We start from the raw sequence: 24,487 nt of genomic DNA on the forward strand, positions 1-24,487 counted from the left end.
TTCGTGATTTATGGCATTCTTTGTGATATAGGCCCCTCCTACTAACTTCGGAAGACGATTACGGCCGAACGATACGCACTTTCAAAATTCTGCAGTTCAGTTTTAATTGGATGGGTCCAGAGATCACGTGTGCCGATTTCTGTGAGATTTGGACAAAATCTGTAGGAGGAAAAGTAAAAAGTGTGTTTTGGACAAAATTCAAAATGGCGGAAAATCTATCATGGCGGAAATGGGCGTGGCCTATATGGGGAGATGCGTCATGACCCAAGGAATCCAGGGAAAACATTTTTTTGATTTTACGACCTACGGTTCAAGAGTTATAAGCCAAAAGGTAAAGTGGGCTGTTATAGCGCCACCATGAGGCCGACCGATAAAATTTTAGTGTTAAATAATTTTAGGGATAATGGTGAATTATCCCTAAAAGTTTTGTAACTATAGTGATTACAGTCTCCGAGGAACAAATACTTGAATGTGAATTTTTGCCTTTTCCCATTCATGTCAATGGGGAAATTTAATTCACTAATAAATTCATATCAATTAAAATATACAACATTTCTCTTAACAAAATACAAGCACACGATTCCCGATTTTTCCGGTCAATTTGACATATGGCTCAAGTGCGTACAGCGTACAGTGTGGGAGGTATAAAGCGTCAAAATAAAGACTACTAATAAAGACCACACTAACAAATAACACTAGAAAATTCGCAATTTAAAAAAAATTGCAGAGTGTGGTTGCCGCAGTGGCTTACATATGCCCCTCCCACTAGTATTGCCAGCCAATTACAATTTCAAGTCACGCCTTAGATCATGCGTAAGTAATTCGGAGGGGATTTAACCCCCGAAATTCATGTTTTTGCGACAAACGGTTACATTTCTCGCATTTGCGGCGCCCCCTATGGATGAAAATGGAATTGCTATTAGAACTTGGTTGATTGAACCACCCCGGACATGTGATTGAAATTTGGGATGGATTGGACATTCCGTTCGTGATTTATGGCATTTTTTGTGATATACGCCCCTCCTACTAACTTCGGAAGACGATTGCGGCCGAACGATACGCACTTTCAAAATTCTGCGGCTCAGTTTTAATTGGATGGGTCCAGAGATCACGTGTGCCGATTTCTGTGAGATTTGGACAAAATCTGTAGGAGGAAAAGCAAAAAGTGTGTTTTGGACAAAATTCAAAATGGCGGAAAATCTATCATGGCGGAAATGGGCGTGGCCTATATGGGGAGATGCGTCATGACCCAAGGAATCCAGGGAAAAAATAATTTTGATTTTACGACCTACGGTTCAAGAGTTATAAGCCAAAAGGTAAAGTGGGCTGTTATAGCGCCACCATGAGGCCGACCGATAAAATTTTAGGGTTAAATAATTTTAGGGATAATGTTGAATTATCCCTAAAGGTTTTGTAACTATAGTGATTACAGTCTCAGAGGAACAAATACTTGAATGTGAATTTTTGCCTTTTCCCATTCATGTCAATGGGGAAATTTAATTCACTAATAAATTCATATCAATTAAACTATACAACATTTCTCTTAACAAAATACAAGCACACGATTCCCGATTTTTCCGGTCAATTTGACATATGGCTCAAGTGCGTACAGCGTACAGTGTGGGAGGTATAAAGCGTCAAAATAAAGACTACTAATAAAGACCACACTAACAAATAACACTAGAAAATTCGCAATTTAAAAAAATTGCAGAGTGTGGTTGCCGCAGTGGCTTACATATGCCCCTCCCACTAGTATTGCCAGCCAATTACAATTTCAAGTCACGCCTTAGATCATGCGTAAGTCATTCGGAGGGGATTTAACCCCCGAAATTCATGTTTTTGCGACAAACGGTTACATTTCTCGCATTTGCGGCGCCCCCTATGGATGAAAATGGAATTGCTTTTAGAACTTGGTTGATTGAACCACCCCGGACATGTGATTGAAATTTGGGATGGATTGGACATTCCGTTCGTGATTTATGGCATTTTTTGTGATATAGGCCCCTCCTACTAACTTCGGAAGACGATTACGGCCGAACGATACGCACTTTCAAAATTCTGCGGCTCAGTTTTAATTGGATGGGTCCAGAGATCACGTGTGCCGATTTCTGTGAGATTTGGACAAAATCTCTAGGAGGAAAAGCAAAAAGTGTGTTTTGGACAGAATTCAAAATGGCGGAAAATCTATCATGGCGGAAATGGGCGTGGCCTATATGGGGAGATGCGTCATGACCCAAGGAATCCAGGGAAAAAATAATTTTGATTTTACGACCTACGGTTCAAGAGTTATAAGCCAAAAGGTAAAGTGGGCTGTTATAGCGCCACCATGAGGCCGACCGATAAAATTTTAGGGTTAAATAATTTTAGTGATAATGTTGAAATATCCCTAAAAGTTTTGTAACTATAGTGATTACAGTCTCCGAGGAACAAATACTTTTATGTGAATTTTTGCCTTTTCCCATTCATGTCAATGGGGAAATTTAATTCACTAATAAATTCATATCAATTAAACTATACAACATTTCTCTTAACAAAATACAAGCACACGATTCCCGATTTTTCCGGTCAATTTGACATATGGCTCAAGTGCGTACAGCGTACAGTGTGGGAGGTATAAAGCGTCAAAATAAAGACTACTCCAGTGAGAAAATAATAATAAAGTGTCACAGTTACAAGAGTCTGGTTGCCCATTCGGGCAACCACACTAACTAGAAAATTCGCAATTTAAAAAAATTGCAGAGTGTGGTTGCCGCAGTGGCTTACATATGCCCCTCCCACTAGTATTGCCAGCCAATTACAATTTCAAGTCACGCCTTAGATCATGCGTAAGTAATTCGGAGGGGATTTAACCCCCGAAATTCATGTTTTTGCGACACACGGTTACATTTCTCGCATTTGCGGCGCCCCCTATGGATGAAAATGGAATTGCTTTTAGAACTTGGTTGATTGAACCACCCCGGACATGTGATTGAAATGTGGGATGGATTGGACATTCCGTTCGTGATTTATGGCATTTTTTGTGATATAGGCCCCTCCTACTAACTTCGGAAGACGATTACGGCCGAACGATACGCACTTTCAAAATTCTGCGGCTCAGTTTTAATTGGATGGGTCCAGAGATCACGTGTGCCGATTTCTGTGAGATTTGGACAAAATCTGTAGGAGGAAAAGCAAAAAGTGTGTTTTGGACAAAATTCAAAATGGCGGAAAATCTATCATGGCGGAAATGGGCGTGGCCTATATGGGGAGATGCGTCATGACCCAAGGAATCCAGGGAAAGAATAATTTTGATTTTACGACCTACGGTTCAAGAGTTATAAGCCAAAAGGTAAAGTGGGCTGTTATAGCGCCACCATGAGGCCGACCGATAAAATTTTAGGGTTAAATAATTTTAGGGATAATGTTGAATTATCCCTAAAAGTTTTGTAACTATAGTGATTACAGTCTCCGACGAACAAATACTTTTATGTGAATTTTTGCCTTTTCCCATTCATGTCAATGGGGACATTTAATTCACTAATAAATTCATATCAATTAAACTATACAACATTTCTCTTAACAAAATACAAGCACACGATTCCCGATTTTTCCGGTCAATTTGACATATGGCTCAAGTGCGTACAGCGTACAGTGTGGGAGGTATAAAGCGTCAAAATAAAGACTACTCCAGTGAAAAAAAAATAATAATAATAACTAGAAAATTCGCAATTTTAAAAAAATTGCAGAGTGTGGTTGCCGCAGTGGCTTACATATGCCCCTCCCACTAATATTGCCAGCCAATTACAATTTCAAGTCACGCCTTAGATCATGCGTAAGTAATTCGGAGGGGATTTAACCCCCGAAATTCATGTTTTTGCGACAAACGGTTACATTTCTCGCATTTGCGGCGCCCCCTATGGATGAAAATGGAATTGCTTTTAGAACTTGGTTGATTGAACCACCCCGGACATGTGATTCAAATTTGGGATGGATTGGACATTCCGTTCGTGATTTATGGCATTTTTGTGATATAGGCCCCTCCTACTAACTTCGGAAGACGATTACGGCCGAACGATACGGACTACCAAAATTCTGCATTTGGTGTTTTAATCGGATATGTCCAGAGATCATGTGTGCCGATTTCTGTGAGATTTGGACAAAATATGTAGGAGGAAAAGCAAAAAGTTTGTTTTGGACAAAATTCAAAATGGCGGAAAATCCATCATGGCGGAAATGGGCGTGGCCTATATGGGGAGATGCGTCATGACCCAAGGAATCCAGGGAAAAAATAATTTTGATTTTACGACCTACGGTTCAAGAGTTATAAGCCAAAAGGTAAAGTGGGCTGTTATAGCGCCACCATGAGGCCGACCTATAAAATTATAATTTTAATTAATTTTAGTGATAAATAAGAAATATCCCTAAAAGTTTTGTAACTATAGTGATTACAGTCTCCGAGGAACAAATACTTGAATGTGAATTTTTGCCTTTTCCCATTCATGTCAATGGGGAAATTTAATTCACTAATAAATTCATATCAATTAAACTATACAACATTTCTCTTAACAAAATACAAGCACACGATTCCCGATTTTTCCGGTCAATTTGACATATGGCTCAAGTGCGTACAGCGTACAGTGTGGGAGGTATAAAGCGTCAAAATAAAGACTACTAATAAAGACCACACTAACAAATAACACTAGAAAATTCGCAATTTTAAAAAATTGCAGAGTGTGGTTGCCGCAGTGGCTTACATATGCCCCTCCCACTAGTATTGCCAGCCAATTACAATTTCAAGTCACGCCTTAGATCATGCGTAAGTAATTCGGAGGGGATTTAACCCCCGAAATTCATGTTTTTGCGACAAACGGTTACATTTCTCGCATTTGCGGCGCCCCCTATGGATGAAAATGGAATTGCTTTTAGAACTTGGTTGATTGAACCACCCCGGACATGTGATTGAAATTTGGGATGGATTGGACATTCCGTTCATGATTTATGGCATTTTTGTGATATAGGCCCCTCCTACTAACTTCGGAAGACGATTACGGCCGAACGATACGCACTTTAAAAATTCTGCGGCTCAGTTTTAATTGGATGGGTCCAGAGATCACGTGTGCCGATTTCTGTGAGATTTGAACGAAATCTGTAGGAGGAAAAGCAAAAAGTGTGTTTTGGACAAAATTCAAAATGGCGGAAAATCTATCATGGCGGAAATGGGCGTGGCCTATATGGGGAGATGCGTCATGACCCAAGGAATCCAGGGAAAAAATAATTTTGATTTTACGACCTACGGTTCAAGAGTTATAAGCCAAAAGGTAAAGTGGGCTGTTATAGCGCCACCATGAGGCCGACCGATAAAATTTTAGGGTTAAATAATTTTAGGGATAATGTTGAATTATCCCTAAAAGTTTTGTAACTATAGTGATTACAGTATCCGACGAACAAATACTTTTATGTGAATTTTTGCCTTTTCCCATTCATGTCAATGGGGAAATTTAATTCACTAATAAATTCATATCAATTAAACTATACAACATTTCTCTTAACAAAATACAAGCACACGATTCCCGATTTTTCCGGTCAATTTGACATATGGCTCAAGTGCGTACAGCGTACAGTGTGGGAGGTATAAAGCGTCAAAATAAAGACTACTCCAGTGAAAAAATAACTAGAAAATTCGCAATTTTAAAAAATTGCAGAGTGTGGTTGCCGCAGTGGCTTACATATGCCCCTCCCAGTAGTATTGCCAGCCAATTACAATTTCAAGTCACGCCTTAGATCATGCGTAAGTAATTCGGAGGGGATTTAACCCCCGAAATTCATGTTTTTGCGACAAACGGTTACATTTCTTGCATTTGCGGCGCCCCCTATGGATGAAAATGGAATTGCTTTTAGAACTTGGTTGATTGAACCACCCCGGACATGTGATTGAAATTTGGGATGGATTGGACATTCCGTTCGTGATTTATGGCATTTTTTGTGATATAGGCCCCTCCTACTAACTTCGGAAGACGATTACGGCCGAACGATACGCACTTTCAAAATTCTGCGGCTCAGTTTTAATTGGATGGGTCCAGAGATCACGTGTGCCGATTTCTGTGAGATTTGGACAAAATCTGTAGGAGGAAAAGCAAAAAGTGTGTTTTGGACAGAATTCAAAATGGCGGAAAATCTATCATGGCGGAAATGGGCGTGGCCTATATGGGGAGATGCGTCATGACCCAAGGAATCCAGGGAAAAAATAATTTTGATTTTACGACCTACGGTTCAAGAGTTATAAGCCAAAAGGTAAAGTGGGCTGTTATAGCGCCACCATGAGGCCGACCGATAAAATTTTAGGGTTAAATAATTTTAGTGATAATGTTGAAATATCCCTAAAAGTTTTGTAACTATAGTGATTACAGTCTCCGAGGAACAAATACTTTTATGTGAATTTTTGCCTTTTCCCATTCATGTCAATGGGGAAATTTAATTCACTAATAAATTCATATCAATTAAACTATACAACATTTCTCTTAACAAAATACAAGCACACGATTCCCGATTTTTCCGGTCAATTTGACATATGGCTCAAGTGCGTACAGCGTACAGTGTGGGAGGTATAAAGCGTCAAAATAAAGACTACTCCAGTGAGAAAATAACTAGAAAATTCGCAATTTTAAAAAATTGCAGAGTGTGGTTGCCGCAGTGGCTTACATATGCCCCTCCCACTAGTATTGCCAGCCAATTACAATTTCAAGTCACGCCTTAGATCATGCATAAGTAATTCGGAGGGGATTTAACCCCCGAAATTCATGTTTTTGCGACAAACGGTTACATTTCTCGCATTTGCGGCGCCCCCTATGGATGAAAATGGAATTGCTTTTAGAACTTGGTTGATTGAACCACCCCGGACATGTGATTGAAATTTGGGATGGATTGGACATTCCGTTCGTGATTTATGGCATTTTTTGTGATATAGGCCCCTCCTACTAACTTCGGAAGACGATTACGGCCGAACGATACGCACTTTCAAAATTCTGCGGCTCAGTTTTAATTGGATGGGTCCAGAGATCACGTGTGCCGATTTCTGTGAGATTTGGACAAAATCTGTAGGAGGAAAAGCAAAAAGTGTGTTTTGGACAGAATTCAAAATGGCGGAAAATCTATCATGGCGGAAATGGGCGTGGCCTATATGGGGAGATGCGTCATGACCCAAGGAATCCAGGGAAAAAATAATTTTGATTTTACGACCTACGGTTCAAGAGTTATAAGCCAAAAGGTAAAGTGGGCTGTTATAGCGCCACCATGAGGCCGACCGATAAAATTTTAGGGTTAAATAATTTTAGTGATAATGTTGAAATATCCCTAAAAGTTTTGTAACTATAGTGATTACAGTCTCCGAGGAACAAATACTTTTATGTGAATTTTTGCCTTTTCCCATTCATGTCAATGGGGAAATTTAATTCACTAATAAATTCATATCAATTAAACTATACAACATTTCTCTTAACAAAATACAAGCACACGATTCCCGATTTTTCCGGTCAATTTGACATATGGCTCAAGTGCGTACAGCGTACAGTGTGGGAGGTATAAAGCGTCAAAATAAAGACTACTCCAGTGAGAAAATAACTAGAAAATTCGCAATTTTAAAAAATTGCAGAGTGTGGTTGCCGCAGTGGCTTACATATGCCCCTCCCACTAGTATTGCCAGCCAATTACAATTTCAAGTCACGCCTTAGATCATGCATAAGTAATTCGGAGGGGATTTAACCCCCGAAATTCATGTTTTTGCGACAAACGGTTACATTTCTCGCATTTGCGGCGCCCCCTATGGATGAAAATGGAATTGCTTTTAGAACTTGGTTGATTGAACCACCCCGGACATGTGATTGAAATTTGGGATGGATTGGACATTCCGTTCGTGATTTATGGCATTTTTTGTGATATAGGCCCCTCCTACTAACTTCGGAAGACGATTGCGGCCGAACGATACGCACTTTCAAAATTCTGCGGCTCAGTTTTAATTGGATGGGTCCAGAGATCACGTGTGCCGATTTCTGTGAGATTTGGACAAAATCTGTAGGAGGAAAAGCAAAAAGTGTGTTTTGGACAAAATTCAAAATGGCGGAAAATCTATCATGGCGGAAATGGGCGTGGCCTATATGGGGAGATGCGTCATGACCCAAGGAATCCAGGGAAAAAATAATTTTGATTTTACGACCTACGGTTCAAGAGTTATAAGCCAAAAGGTAAAGTGGGCTGTTATAGCGCCACCATGAGGCCGACCGATAAAATTTTAGGGTTAAATAATTTTAGGGATAATGTTGAATTATCCCTAAAAGTTTTGTAACTATAGTGATTACAGTATCCGACGAACAAATACTTTTATGTGAATTTTTGCCTTTTCCCATTCATGTCAATGGGGAAATTTAATTCACTAATAAATTCATATCAATTAAACTATACAACATTTCTCTTAACAAAATACAAGCACACGATTCCCGATTTTTCCGGTCAATTTGACATATGGCTCAAGTGCGTACAGCGTACAGTGTGGGAGGTATAAAGCGTCAAAATAAAGACTACTCCAGTGAAAAAATAACTAGAAAATTCGCAATTTTAAAAAATTGCAGAGTGTGGTTGCCGCAGTGGCTTACATATGCCCCTCCCAGTAGTATTGCCAGCCAATTACAATTTCAAGTCACGCCTTAGATCATGCGTAAGTAATTCGGAGGGGATTTAACCCCCGAAATTCATGTTTTTGCGACAAACGGTTACATTTCTTGCATTTGCGGCGCCCCCTATGGATGAAAATGGAATTGCTTTTAGAACTTGGTTGATTGAACCACCCCGGACATGTGATTGAAATTTGGGATGGATTGGACATTCCGTTCGTGATTTATGGCATTTTTTGTGATATAGGCCCCTCCTACTAACTTCGGAAGACGATTACGGCCGAACGATACGCACTTTCAAAATTCTGCGGCTCAGTTTTAATTGGATGGGTCCAGAGATCACGTGTGCCGATTTCTGTGAGATTTGGACAAAATCTGTAGGAGGAAAAGCAAAAAGTGTGTTTTGGACAGAATTCAAAATGGCGGAAAATCTATCATGGCGGAAATGGGCGTGGCCTATATGGGGAGATGCGTCATGACCCAAGGAATCCAGGGAAAAAATAATTTTGATTTTACGACCTACGGTTCAAGAGTTATAAGCCAAAAGGTAAAGTGGGCTGTTATAGCGCCACCATGAGGCCGACCGATAAAATTTTAGGGTTAAATAATTTTAGTGATAATGTTGAAATATCCCTAAAAGTTTTGTAACTATAGTGATTACAGTCTCCGAGGAACAAATACTTTTATGTGAATTTTTGCCTTTTCCCATTCATGTCAATGGGGAAATTTAATTCACTAATAAATTCATATCAATTAAACTATACAACATTTCTCTTAACAAAATACAAGCACACGATTCCCGATTTTTCCGGTCAATTTGACATATGGCTCAAGTGCGTACAGCGTACAGTGTGGGAGGTATAAAGCGTCAAAATAAAGACTACTCCAGTGAGAAAATAACTAGAAAATTCGCAATTTTAAAAAATTGCAGAGTGTGGTTGCCGCAGTGGCTTACATATGCCCCTCCCACTAGTATTGCCAGCCAATTACAATTTCAAGTCACGCCTTAGATCATGCATAAGTAATTCGGAGGGGATTTAACCCCCGAAATTCATGTTTTTGCGACAAACGGTTACATTTCTCGCATTTGCGGCGCCCCCTATGGATGAAAATGGAATTGCTTTTAGAACTTGGTTGATTGAACCACCCCGGACATGTGATTGAAATTTGGGATGGATTGGACATTCCGTTCGTGATTTATGGCATTTTTTGTGATATAGGCCCCTCCTACTAACTTCGGAAGACGATTGCGGCCGAACGATACGCACTTTCAAAATTCTGCGGCTCAGTTTTAATTGGATGGGTCCAGAGATCACGTGTGCCGATTTCTGTGAGATTTGGACAAAATCTGTAGGAGGAAAAGCAAAAAGTGTGTTTTGGACAAAATTCAAAATGGCGGAAAATCTATCATGGCGGAAATGGGCGTGGCCTATATGGGGAGATGCGTCATGACCCAAGGAATCCAGGGAAAACATTTTTTTGATTTTACGACCTACGGTTCAAGAGTTATAAGCCAAAAGGTAAAGTGGGCTGTTATAGCGCCACCATGAGGCCGACCGATAAAAAATTATTGTTAAATAATTTTAGGGATAATGTTGAATTATCCCTAAAAGTTTTGTAACTGTAGTGATTACAGTCTCCGAGGAACAAATACTTGAATGTGAATTTTTGCCTTTTCCCATTCATGTCAATGGGGAAATTTTATTCACTAATAAATTCATATCAATTAAACTTTACAACATTTCTCTTAACAAAATACAAGCACACGATTCCCGATTTTTCCGGTCAATTTGACATATGGCTCAAGTGCGTACAGCGTACAGTGTGGGAGGTATAAAGCGTCAAAATAAAGACTACTAATAAAGACCACACTAACAAATAACACTAGAAAATTCGCAATTTTAAAAAATTGCAGAGTGTGGTTGCCGCAGTGGGCTTACATATGCCCCTCCCACTAGTATTGCCAGCCAATTACAATTTCAAGTCACGCCTTAGATCATGCGTAAGTAATTCGGAGGGGATTTAACCCCCGAAATTCATGTTTTTGCGACAAACGGTTACATTTCTCGCATTTGCGGCGCCCCCTATGGATGAAAATGGAATTGCTATTAGAACTTGGTTGATTGAACCACCCCGGACATGTGATTGAAATTTGGGATGGATTGGACATTCCGTTCGTGATTTATGGCATATTTTGTGATATAGGCCCCTCCTACTAACTTCGGAAGACGATTGCGGCCGAACGATACGCACTTTCAAAATTCTGCGGCTCAGTTTTAATTGGATGGGTCCAGAGATCACGTGTGCCGATTTCTGTGAGATTTGGACAAAATCTGTAGGAGGAAAATCAAAAAGTGTGTTTTGGACAAAATTCAAAATGGCGGAAAATCTATCATGGCGGAAATGGGCGTGGCCTATATGGGGAGATGCGTCATGACCCAAGGAATCCAGGGAAAGAATAATTTTGATTTTACGACCTACGGTTCAAGAGTTATAAGCCAAAAGGTAAAGTGGGCTGTTATAGCGCCACCATGAGGCCGACCGATAAAATTTTAGTGTTAAATAATTTTAGGGATAATGTTGAATTATCCCTAAAAGTTTTGTAACTGTAGTGATTACAGTCTCCGAGGAACAAATACTTGAATGTGAATTTTTGCCTTTTCCCATTCATGTCAATGGGGAAATTTTATTCACTAATAAATTCATATCAATTAAACTATACAACATTTCTCTTAACAAAATACAAGCACACGATTCCCGATTTTTCCGGTCAATTTGACATATGGCTCAAGTGCGTACAGCGTACAGTGTGGGAGGTATAAAGCGTCAAAATAAAGACTACTCCAGTGAGAAAATAATAATAAAGTGTCACAGTTACAAGAGTCTGGTTGCCCATTCGGGCAACCACACTAATAATAAAGTGTCACAGTTACAAGAGTCTGGTTGCCCATTCGGGCAACCACACTAACTAGAAAATTCGCAATTTTAAAAAATTGCAGAGTGTGGTTGCCGCAGTGGCTTACATATGCCCCTCCCACTAGTATTGCCAGCCAATTACAATTTCAAGTCACGCCTTAGATCATGCGTAAGTAATTCGGAGGGGATTTGACCCCCGAAATTCATGTTTTTGCGACAAACGGTTACATTTCTCGCATTTGCGGCGCCCCCTATGGATGAAAATGGAATTGCTTTTAGAACTTGGTTGATTGAACCACCCCGGACATGTGATTGAAATTTGGGATGGATTGGACATTCCGTTCGTGATTTATGGCATTTCTTGTGATATAGGCCCCTCCTACTAACTTCGGAAGACGATTACGGCCGAACGATACGCACTTTCAAAATTCTGCGGCTCAGTTTTAATTGGATGGGTCCAGAGATCACGTGTGCCGATTTCTGTGAGATTTGGACAAAATCTGTAGGAGGAAAAGCAAAAAGTGTGTTTTGGACAAAATTCAAAATGGCGGAAAATCTATCATGGCGGAAATGGGCGTGGCCTATATGGGGAGATGCGTCATGACCCAAGGAATCCAGGGAAAAAATAATTTTGATTTTACGACCTACGGTTCAAGAGTTATAAGCCAAAAGGTAAAGTGGGCTGTTATAGCGCCACCATGAGGCCGACCGATAAAATTTTAGGGTTAAATAATTTTAGGGATAATGTTGAATTATCCCTAAAAGTTTTGTAACTATAGTGATTACAGTCTCCGAGGAACAAATACTTTTATGTGAATTTTTGCCTTTTCCCATTCATGTCAATGGGGACATTTAATTCACTAATAAATTCATATCAATTAAACTATACAACATTTCTCTTAACAAAATACAAGCACACGATTCCCGATTTTTCCGGTCAATTTGACATATGGCTCAAGTGCGTACAGCGTACAGTGTGGGAGGTATAAAGCGTCAAAATAAAGACTACTCCAGTGAGAAAATAACTAGAAAGAGGCAATTCTGGGAAATTGCAAAGTGTGGTTGCCTACATCGCACCCGTCGAAAATGGAATCGCTTTTGGCTCTGCGTTGATTAAGCCACCCTCGACATGTGATTCATATTTGGGATGGATCGGACATTCCGTGCGTGAATTGTGGCATGTTTTGTAAAATAGGCCCCTCCCACTAACTTCGGAAGACGATTACGGCCGAACGATACAGATGATCTAAATTCTGACTGTGCTGTTTTAATCGGATAGGTCCGGAGATCATGTGTACCGACTTTTGTGAGATTTGGACAAAATCTGTAGGAGGAGGAGCAAAAAGTGTGTTTTGAACAAAATTCAAAATGGCGGGAAATCTATCTAGACGCAAATGGGCGTGGCCTATATGGGGAGATGCGTCATGACCCAAGGAATCCAGCGAAAAAATATTTTTGATTTTACGACCTACGGTTCAAGAGTTATACCCCAAAAGGTAAAGTTGGCTGTTATAGCGCCACCATGAGGCAGAACGTTATACTTCTAAGGTAATTATTTTTAGTAATTATTATGAATCTCTCCTCCAAGTCTTGTAAGTATAGCCCTTACGGTCTCAGAGGAAAAAATACTTGAAAGTGAGTTTTTGCATTTTCCCATTCATGTCTATGGGGAAATTTAATGCACTAATTAATTCATATCAATTAAACTATCCAACAAATGTCTTATCCCAATACACGCACACGATTCCCGATGTAGCCCGTCGTTTTGACATATGGCTCGAGTGCATGCGACAAAAACTGTGGGAGGTATAATGCGTCAAAATAAAGTTTATCTATAATAAAAACATAAATAATAATAATAAAAGGTCACAAAAACAATAGTATGGTTGCCTTCAGGCAACCACACTAACTAGAAAGAGGCAATTCTGGGAAATTGCAAAGTGTGGTTGCCTACATCGCACCCGTCGAAAATGGAATCGCTTTTGGCTCTGCGTTGATTAAGCCACCCTCGACATGTGATTCATATTTGGGATGGATCGGACATTCCGTGCGTGAATTGTGGCATGTTTTGTAAAATAGGCCCCTCCCACTAACTTCGGAAGACGATTACGGCCGAACGATACAGATGATCTAAATTCTGACTGTGCTGTTTTAATCGGATAGGTCCGGAGATCATGTGTACCGACTTTTGTGAGATTTGGACAAAATCTGTAGGAGGAGGAGCAAAAAGTGTGTTTTGAACAAAATTCAAAATGGCGGGAAATCTATCTAGACGCAAATGGGCGTGGCCTATATGGGGAGATGCGTCATGACCCAAGGAATCCAGGGAAAAAATATTTTTGATTTTACGACCTACGGTTCAAGAGTTATACCCCAAAAGGTAAAGTTGGCTGTTATAGCGCCACCATGAGGCAGAACGTTATACTTCTAAGGTAATTAATTTTAGTAATTATTATGAATCTCTCCTCCAAGTCTTGTAAGTATAGCCCTTACGGTCTCAGAGGAAAAAATACTTGAAAGTGAGTTTTTGCATTTTCCCATTCATGTCTATGGGGAAATTTAATGCACTAATTAATTCATATCAATTAAACTATCCAACAAATGTCTTATCCCAATACACGCACACGATTCCCGATGTAGCCCGTCGTTTTGACATATGGCTCGAGTGCATGCGACAAAAACTGTGGGAGGTATAATGCGTCAAAATAAAGTTTATCTATAATAAAAACATAAATAATAATAATAAAAGGTCACAAAAACAATAGTATGGTTGCCTTCAGGCAACCACACTAACTAGAAAGAGGCAATTCTGGGAAATTGCAAAGTGTGGTTGCCTACATCGCACCCGTCGAAAATGGAATCGCTTTTGGCTCTGCGTTGATTAAGCCACCCTCGACATGTGATTCATATTTGGGATGGATCGGACATTCCGTGCGTGAATTGTGGCATGTTTTGTAAAATAGGCCCCTCCCACTAACTTCGGAAGACGATTACGGCCGAACGATACAGATGATCTAAATTCTGACTGTGCTGTTTTAATCGGATAGGTCCGGAGATCATGTGTACCGACTTTTGTGAGATTTGGACAAAATCTGTAGGAGGAGGAGCAAAAAGTGTGTTTTGAACAAAATTCAAAATGGCGGGAAATCTATCTAGACGCAAATGGGCGTGGCCTATATGGGGAGATGCGTCATGACCCAAGGAATCCAGGGAAAAAATATTTTTGATTTTACGACCTACGGTTCAAGAGTTATACCCCAAAAGGTAAAGTTGGCTGTTATAGCGCCACCATGAGGCAGAACGTTATACTTCTAAGGTAATTAATTTTAGTAATTATTATGAATCTCTCCTCCAAGTCTTGTAAGTATAGCCCTTACGGTCTCAGAGGAAAAAATACTTGAAAGTGAGTTTTTGCATTTTCCCATTCATGTCTATGGGGAAATTTAATGCACTAATTAATTCATATCAATTAAACTATCCAACAAATGTCTTATCCCAATACACGCACACGATTCCCGATGTAGCCCGTCGTTTTGACATATGGCTCGAGTGCATGCGACAAAAACTGTGGGAGGTATAATGCGTCAAAATAAAGTTTATCTATAATAAAAACATAAATAATAATAATAAAAGGTCACAAAAACAATAGTATGGTTGCCTTCAGGCAACCACACTAATAATAAAGTGTCACAGTTACAAGGGTCTGGTTGCCCATTCGGGCAACCACACTAACTAGAAAATTCGCAATTTTAAAAAATTGCAGAGTGTGGTTGCCGCAGTGGCTTACATATGCCCCTCCCACTAGTATTGCCAGCCAATTACAATTTCAAGTCACGCCTTAGATCATGCGTAAGTAATTCGGAGGGGATTTAACCCCCGAAATTCATGTTTTTGCGACAAACGGTTACATTTCTGGCATTTGCTTTTAGAACTTGGTTGATTGAACCACCCCGGACATGTGATTGAAATTTGGGATGGATTGGACATTCCGTTCGTGATTTATGGCATTTTTTGTGATATAGGCCCCTCCTACTAACTTCGGAAGACGATTACGGCCGAACGATACGCACTTTCAAAATTCTGCGGCTCAGTTTTAATTGGATGGGTCCAGAGATCACGTGTGCCGATTTCTGTGAGATTTGGACGAAATCTGTAGGAGGAAAAGCAAAAAGTGTGTTTTGGACAAAATTCAAAATGGCGGAAAATCTATCATGGCGGAAATGGGCGTGGCCTATATGGGGAGATGCGTCATGACCCAAGGAATCCAGGGAAAAAATAATTTTGATTTTACGACCTACGGTTCAAGAGTTATAAGCCAAAATGTAAAGTGGGCTGTTATAGCGCCACCATGAGGCCGACCGATAAAATTTTAGGGTTAAATAATTTTAGGGATAATGTTGAATTATCCCTAAAAGTTTTGTAACTATAGTGATTACAGTCTCCGACGAACAAATACTTTTATGTGAATTTTTGCCTTTTCCCATTCATGTCAATGGGGAAATTTAATTCACTAATAAATTCATATCAATTAAACTATACAACATTTCTCTTAACAAAATACAAGCACACGATTCCCGATTTTTCCGGTCAATTTGACATATGGCTCAAGTGCGTACAGCGTACAGTGTGGGAGGTATAAAGCGTCAAAATAAAGACTACTAATAAAGACCACACTAACAAATAACACTAGAAAATTCGCAATTTTAAAAAATTGCAGAGTGTGGTTGCCGCAGTGGCTTACATATGCCCCTCCCACTAGTATTGCCAGCCAATTACAATTTCAAGTCACGCCTTAGATCATGCGTAAGTAATTCGGAGGGGATTTAACCCCCGAAATTCATGTTTTTGCGACAAACGGTTACATTTCTCGCATTTGCGGCGCCCCCTATGGATGAAAATGGAATTGCTTTTAGAACTTGGTTGATTGAACCACCCCGGACCTGTGATTGAAATTTGGGATGGATTGGACATTCCGTTCGTGATTTATGGCATTTTTTGTGATATAGGCCCCTCCTACTAACTTCGGAAGACGATTACGGCCGAACGATACGCACTTTAAAAATTCTGCGGCTCAGTTTTAATTGGATGGGTCCAGAGATCACGTGTGCCGATTTCTGTGAGATTTGAACGAAATCTGTAGGAGGAAAAGCAAAAAGTGTGTTTTGGACAAAATTCAAAATGGCGGAAAATCTATCATGGCGGAAATGGGCGTGGCCTATATGGGGAGATGCGTCATGACCCAAGGAATCCAGGGAAAAAATAATTTTGATTTTACGACCTACGGTTCAAGAGTTATAAGCCAAAAGGTAAAGTGGGCTGTTATAGCGCCACCATGAGGCCGACCGATAAAATTTTAGGGTTAAATAATTTTAGGGATAATGTTGAATTATCCCTAAAAGTTTTGTAACTATAGTGATTACAGTCTCCGACGAACAAATACTTTTATGTGAATTTTTGCCTTTTCCCATTCATGTCAATGGGGAAATTTAATTCACTAATAAATTCATATCAATTAAACTATACAACATTTCTCTTAACAAAATACAAGCACACGATTCCCGATTTTTCCGGTCAATTTGACATATGGCTCAAGTGCGTACAGCGTACAGTGTGGGAGGTATAAAGCGTCAAAATAAAGACTACTAATAAAGACTACACTAACAAATAACACTAGAAAATTCGCAATTTAAAAAAATTGCAGAGTGTGGTTGCCGCAGTGGCTTACATATGCCCCTCCCACTAGTATTGCCAGCCAATTACAATTTCAAGTCACGCCTTAGATCATGCGTAAGTCATTCGGAGGGGATTTAACCCCCGAAATTCATGTTTTTGCGACAAACGGTTACATTTCTCGCATTTGCGGCGCCCCCTATGGATGAAAATGGAATTGCTTTTAGAACTTGGTTGATTGAACCACCCCGGACATGTGATTGAAATTTGGGATGGATTGGACATTCCGTTCGTGATTTATGGCATTTTTTGTGATATAGGCCCCTCCTACTAACTTCGGAAGACGATTACGGCCGAACGATACGCACTTTCAAAATTCTGCGGCTCAGTTTTAATTGGATGGGTCCAGAGATCACGTGTGCCGATTTCTGTGAGATTTGGACAAAATCTGTAGGAGGAAAAGCAAAAAGTGTGTTTTGGACAGAATTCAAAATGGCGGAAAATCTATCATGGCGGAAATGGGCGTGGCCTATATGGGGAGATGCGTCATGACCCAAGGAATCCAGGGAAAAAATAATTTTGATTTTACGACCTACGGTTCAAGAGTTATAAGCCAAAAGGTAAAGTGGGCTGTTATAGCGCCACCATGAGGCCGACCGATAAAATTTTAGGGTTAAATAATTTTAGTGATAATGTTGAAATATCCCTAAAAGTTTTGTAACTATAGTGATTACAGTCTCCGAGGAACAAATACTTTTATGTGAATTTTTGCCTTTTCCCATTCATGTCAATGGGGAAATTTAATTCACTAATAAATTCATATCAATTAAACTATACAACATTTCTCTTAACAAAATACAAGCACACGATTCCCGATTTTTCCGGTCAATTTGACATATGGCTCAAGTGCGTACAGCGTACAGTGTGGGAGGTATAAAGCGTCAAAATAAAGACTACTCCAGTGAGAAAATAATAATAAAGTGTCACAGTTACAAGAGTCTGGTTGCCCATTCGGGCAACCACACTAATAAAGTGTCACAGTTACAAGAGTCTGGTTGCCCATTCGGGCAACCACACTAACTAGAAAATTCGCAATTTAAAAAAATTGCAGAGTGTGGTTGCCGCAGTGGCTTACATATGCCCCTCCCACTAGTATTGCCAGCCAATTACAATTTCAAGTCACGCCTTAGATCATGCGTAAGTAATTCGGAGGGGATTTAACCCCCGAAATTCATGTTTTTGCGACACACGGTTACATTTCTCGCATTTGCGGCGCCCCCTATGGATGAAAATGGAATTGCTTTTAGAACTTGGTTGATTGAACCACCCCGGACATGTGATTGAAATGTGGGATGGATTGGACATTCCGTTCGTGATTTATGGCATTTTTTGTGATATAGGCCCCTCCTACTAACTTCGGAAGACGATTACGGCCGAACGATACGCACTTTCAAAATTCTGCGGCTCAGTTTTAATTGGATGGGTCCAGAGATCACGTGTGCCGATTTCTGTGAGATTTGGACAAAATCTGTAGGAGGAAAAGCAAAAAGTGTGTTTTGGACAAAATTAAAAATGGCGGAAAATCTATCATGGCGGAAATGGGCGTGGCCTATATGGGGAGATGCGTCATGACCCAAGGAATCCAGGGAAAAAATAATTTTGATTTTACGACCTACGGTTCAAGAGTTATAAGCCAAAAGGTAAAGTGGGCTGTTATAGCGCCACCATGAGGCCGACCGATAAAATTTTAGGGTTAAATAATTTTAGGGATAATGTTGAATTATCCCTAAAAGTTTTGTAACTATAGTGATTACAGTCTCCGACGAACAAATACTTTTATGTGAATTTTTGCCTTTTCCCATTCATGTCAATGGGGACATTTAATTCACTAATAAATTCATATCAATTAAACTATACAACATTTCTCTTAACAAAATACAAGCACACGATTCCCGATTTTTCCGGTCAATTTGACATATGGCTCAAGTGCGTACAGCGTACAGTGTGGGAGGTATAAAGCGTCAAAATAAAGACTACTCCAGTGAAAAAAAAAAAATAATAATAATAAAGTGTCACAGTTACAAGAGTCTGGTTGCCCATTCGGGCAACCACACTAATAAATGAAGTTGTGAATGGAAACCACAGCAGCACAGTGAAAAGCACATTATGTTTGGAATATAGGTTTGTTATCATTCCAGTTCAAGTGTAACTGTTAAGCTGGCTGCGTCTCCAAGCGCCAGACCTATGTCAGCTCTACTGAGAGAGAGAGAGAGAGAGAGAGAAAGAGAGAACATGAAGACACATATTTTCCCCATGTGTCCCAGATTCACCCTAAATAACTCCTGACTGCATTAGAATCCCACAGAGATTCTCCAGACCTGTTTCCGAGGCTTGGTTTGGTTCTTGACTCATTTACACTACTATCAAGGTCAAGCCTTTCCTCTTTGGGGATTATGTTTGCCGTAGAATAATGAGAGCATGCAAGTGAAACTGTGCTAGTAAAGAATAACAGTGAGTGTGTGCTGCTGGGTACATTGTACCTGGGTCTTGTTTCCATATCTTAAGTTTAACACCCCTTTAGCCTCTTTGACCTGACCAAACTCTCTTTTTGACTTGCAGCCGAGACAATAACCAACGTCCTTGACTTCAAGAGAGACGCGGGATTATGGCACGGCGTCCTTACTGTGAGTGGTCCAATGCTCTCTGTTAATACTGATAGGCTGCTTGTTTGATTAGACGGAGAATAGAGAGGGATATCCATTCTCATTTTCCAGATAGGGACATATTGCCCATTGACCTTATATAGACCACGGCCATCTTGCCAGTTGCCATTAAGTTAATTGCAGGGTGGCAACTAACCGCAATTTGCCTTTGACAGCCCATGTCAAAGTGTGTGTGTTTTCATTAGTTAGTTATACTGTAGTCATAATTGATTAGTTGTTTAAGCCCCTAGTTAATTTCATTGGTTCAGGCGCTACATATCTGGACAGTTTTGCATACGTTGCCAGTTCGCTAGGAAATGGTGTTAGGCTTTAAACAGAGTGTGAATGCATTGACGATAAACACATGGGAAAGCTGTCTTGTCAAATCAATCAATTGTATGTATCTGCAAAAAGCCACAGCCTACTTATAATTGCTTTTTCAATATACCAGCAGAAACAACAAATAAATACATGGAGTACATGGATAGATACTCTACGATACAGTTACTAAATAGGACATTTTACAGCACTCAAAATGTGACAGCAGTTAGTGATGGCACAAAATGTGTGTTTTCAGTACGCCAGTGATGTAGTAATCCTGGGTACAATACATACACCCTGCTTTTGCCACACTTTTAGGAACCTAACTGTCTATGCCACTTGTTCTTAATGTGGGTTCCCACAGGGGCCTTCGAAGAGTTCCCAGGGTTAGGGTTAGGTGAAATGACTAATACTTATGAACCAAATTGATCCTTACGGGTCTTTAACTCCGAGAGTGACATATTGAATATGTGGTTCCATTTTTCCACAGTGTAGACTTGGGGTCCTTGAAATGAAAAGGGTTGAGCATCGCTGGCCAATGCTAATGTCCCCTGTGTGGAGTCATGTACTGTAATGAGTGCTGTTGTTTGTGTGTTTGCATTGCAGAGTGTGATGAACCGGATGCATGTAATCAGCATTCCTTACTCCTTGATGAAAGTCAACCCCTTGTCTTGGATACAGAAAGTGCACACGTACAAAGGTGAGGAGAGCCAGGCAACATCAGTATCAACTCAACTTAAGCATTGCGGTGTTATGGGGAAATTGGTGACCTGATGAAATATGTGACCATCTTGTCACACAACTTACAGTACATGGAGGTCTTTAAATACGTGGCCTGAATACCGCTAGTGTTGAACTCTGTTAATAAATAAACTGCGACAATTTACGTTCGGACACTGACATTATGTGATTGTCACATATTTCAGCAGGTCACCAATTTCACCGTAACACCACCATGCTGGAGTGACCGAGTGAGTGAGCAAGTGGCTGAGATTTTGGGTATTGGAATTTGGCTTTAGGCTCCTGTCATGGAGTTCAGCACAAAATGATTGTTAATTATTTTTCATTTGACTTCTATATTGGCGATTGGTTGTTGTGCGGCTCAGTGGGTGTGCAGTGGTACATTTACTGGTACTCTGGAGCCGTTCTCGCCATTGGACCTGATCTGATAGACGAGAGTGTTAAAGTGATTTCTCTTGTTTTCAGTCACTGATCTCTCGGTCTTATCTTCATCAGATGTGCATGAGGGCACTGAGGGCTGAGTGGAGGACGCTCGCTATCTTGAATGACACTCGGCTCCAGTTTGAACAGAGTGCACTCACCTGTTATGCCTGATATTATGTACTTGGTTGCACATCGTGGCACGCACCGAAAATAGCCAGTATTGTGAGTGTGTAGATCTGCTATTTTCGGTATGCAACCAGGTAATCAGAGGAGTTGCATGGCGACCCATTGGTGTGGTTTGGGCTTAAGCATGTACTGTAATGACCGGGCCAGTGATTCCCAAACATTGTAGCTCCAGACCCAAAAGAGAAATTTGGTACCTCTCTGGGACCCACACTAGTGAAAATACCCACTCTATAACTTAAGCTCATATCACGTCGCGATACAATGTGCTGTGAGCTTGTAGATCTGCTAGCCTATATATATACTGTATATATGGAATTTCTTTGATTTCGTTTTTATGATTTGTTTATTTTGTTGTTTCTGAAAACCTTTTGAAAGCGAAAAAAGGGATATTTATTTGTGACCCTTAAATTGGGTCTGTGACCAATAATGCATGGGTCCCAACCCAATGTTTGGGTAACACTGGTATAGAGAAGACTGCTGTATTGATCTCTCTCTCTCTCTCTCTCTCTCTCTCTGTCTCTCTCTCTCTCTCTCTCTCTCTCTTTGTCTCCCTGTCTCTCTCTCACACAGCGCGGGTAGCCGTGGTGAAGTCGAGGGACATGCACTGGTCGTTGCTGGCGCAGAGAGACCAGCGGGATCTCAGCCTGAGCTCGCTGCGCATGCTGATTGTAGCGGATGGAGCCAACCCCTGTGAGTGGACCAGCAGATTATTCTCAACCTGTTTTTACTTTAAGGACTTTAATACTGCAATAGGCCATGGACCCCTTTTTGATACAGTTTTTCTTTTTTAGGGGTGCTAGCCCCTCCAATGTCCAGCTCTGAGGGTTTGTGTAAACACAAACATTGTGTTAACGCAAACGTTGATGACGCTTGATGTGATTGGCCGGAATGAGATGATGATGATAAGAGCGCCCCTCAATCTACAGTTCTACACTGTAAAAGCCTCAGTGTAAATTGAACACTGAGAGTGGAACATTTTTCCATTTGTACATTCTCCCATTTACAGACCCAAAAGGGTCTGTAAATGGACGCCTACCCCTTTTTTTACTTTTTCATTTAAAAATTGTTCAACTAGCCGATCTACATCAACATGTTGTGAGCTTGTAGATCGGCTGTTCGAACTATTCAAAAATGTTTTTTTTTCCCGAAATAGTAAAAAAGACTAATACGTTTATGGATAAGGGGTATAGAGCGTCGCAGTGCCACCCCCTTCCAGAACGACGAGGGCACCAGGAAATAATTCCCTGTTCATTTTCCCCAAAGACCTTAAAAGCCTCGTACAAAGCCAACAGCCGAGTTGACAAATCATGACAATAAACATATTTTTGGGCCGAACAAATGATTGATTAGAAAGAAGAAAAACAACAGAAAGTGTTGTATCCTGCCCTTTTTCGTCTAAATAGGGCCCCGGGCCCTAGTGCTCCTCAGTCCAACATTGAGAATCAGCTCTCACATCTCCATGCATGGTTCATTCCAAACCCCAACGGTCAAAACCTCACCGACAACCTTTATTGATTCAGATTTTAATGTGTGTGGGTGGCTTTGTTTTTTTTGTATACGTGTGTCTGATTGACTGCAATTGCAATTTGTGTGTGTGTGTGTGTGTGTGTGTGTGTGTGTGTGTGTGTGTGTGCGTTCGCACATGACAACAGGGTCAATATCCTCCTGCGATGCCTTCCTCAACGTGTTCCAGTCACGTGGGTTGCGGCCGGAGGTGATCTGTCCATGTGCCAGCTCTTCAGAAGCCATGACTGTCGCCATCCGGAGGTAAGCTGCCGCTACTGCACCGCGTTAAAAACAACCCTCCAGATGATCAGTGCTCTTGCACTGCGCTGTTGCGTCGCCTTTGCAACATCAGCTCATTGGATCCTTTATGGTCAGGGTGATTGATGTTGTGGTTTTTGCCAGGCGCTTTGTTTTCATGCCATATGCTTCTTCGGCTCAATGATTCCAGTCTAGTTCCATACGTTTTTGCTAGGGATGACCAAAAGGAAAGATTGTATTAACCGGTTACCGCCAGGACTTGCCGGCTAATTAACCGTTATCCGTTAAGAAAAAAAAAGCGCTATTTTGCGCATTAAAAATAGACAAATACACCGTTTACACGCGGCCTGCTGTCAATCAGTGCACTAGTGCGTAGGCTACAGTCTTCTATACGCACACATGTATCGCGGACCGGTCGGGAAGGATTAGGAAGAGAGAGAGAGAGAGAGAGAGAGAGAAAGAAAGACGTGTTAGAGAGAGCGTCTCTCTAACGCGCGCGAGCGCGAGAGAGAGAGAGAGAGAGAGAGAACGTCTGAGAGAGCGAGAGAGAGAGGGGGGGGGGTCCCGTGACGTCCCGTTAGCAACAAGCTAACAGCATACCGGTACGTTCGTTCTATGATCCATAAAACGGCAGATCCACAACGCGATCTGCCGTTTAAGGAACCAACGTTCGTTGCATGAAGGGCAGATCTGCGGGCGCGCAATGCTGTGTGTGTGTTCGTCTTTTTTTCTTTTTCCCTCCTGCTTCCACAGTCCACTACATGCAGTTGTTTTGGTGTTTTTGTTTTGGGGGAAGTAAGTCACGGCACATGCGTGGTTGCACTGACAGTAAAGGTGGAAAGAGGGGCTTGGTGCTTTGGCTGCGGTGCCCGCTCTCGGTGCTTCAAAATAAAATATATTTTTTTTATCGGTAAACCATTAGCCGTTAGTGTTGTCGGTAACCATTTTAATAAACGGCTAACGGCTAACGGTTATCGGTTGGACACCCCTAGTTTTTGCTCTTTCAGTTGATTAAGGACTTGACAACGGTGGTAAGGAGGGAACAAAATACTCATATCAGTGCATATCATATTTAATATATATATATGCTTTGGTTGAATGTTATGCCTTTGAACACACCCA

At 40.7% G+C, this 24,487-nt stretch overlaps 1 protein-coding gene across 8 annotated transcripts in view; it reads left to right on the top strand.

Annotated features, from left to right (window-relative positions):
• Positions 1-24,487, top strand: part of dip2a (disco-interacting protein 2 homolog A) — a gene marked incomplete at its 3' end in the record, with an annotated part of 157,696 nt that overhangs the window by 110,136 nt on the left and 23,073 nt on the right. For all 8 annotated transcript variants that reach the window (XM_083776616.1, XM_083776609.1, XM_083776610.1 and 5 more), the window contains 4 exons: positions 19,848-19,912; positions 20,858-20,951; positions 22,172-22,291; positions 23,254-23,368. In XM_083776616.1, coding sequence (XP_083632742.1) covers positions 19,848-19,912; positions 20,858-20,951; positions 22,172-22,291; positions 23,254-23,368 — 394 coding nt within the window. The remainder of the gene's footprint in view (positions 1-19,847; positions 19,913-20,857; positions 20,952-22,171; positions 22,292-23,253; positions 23,369-24,487) is intronic.

Source organism: Protomyctophum parallelum (genome assembly GCF_964188405.1).
Source record: "Protomyctophum parallelum genome assembly, chromosome: 11".
Taxonomy (NCBI): domain Eukaryota; kingdom Metazoa; phylum Chordata; class Actinopteri; order Myctophiformes; family Myctophidae; genus Protomyctophum; species Protomyctophum parallelum.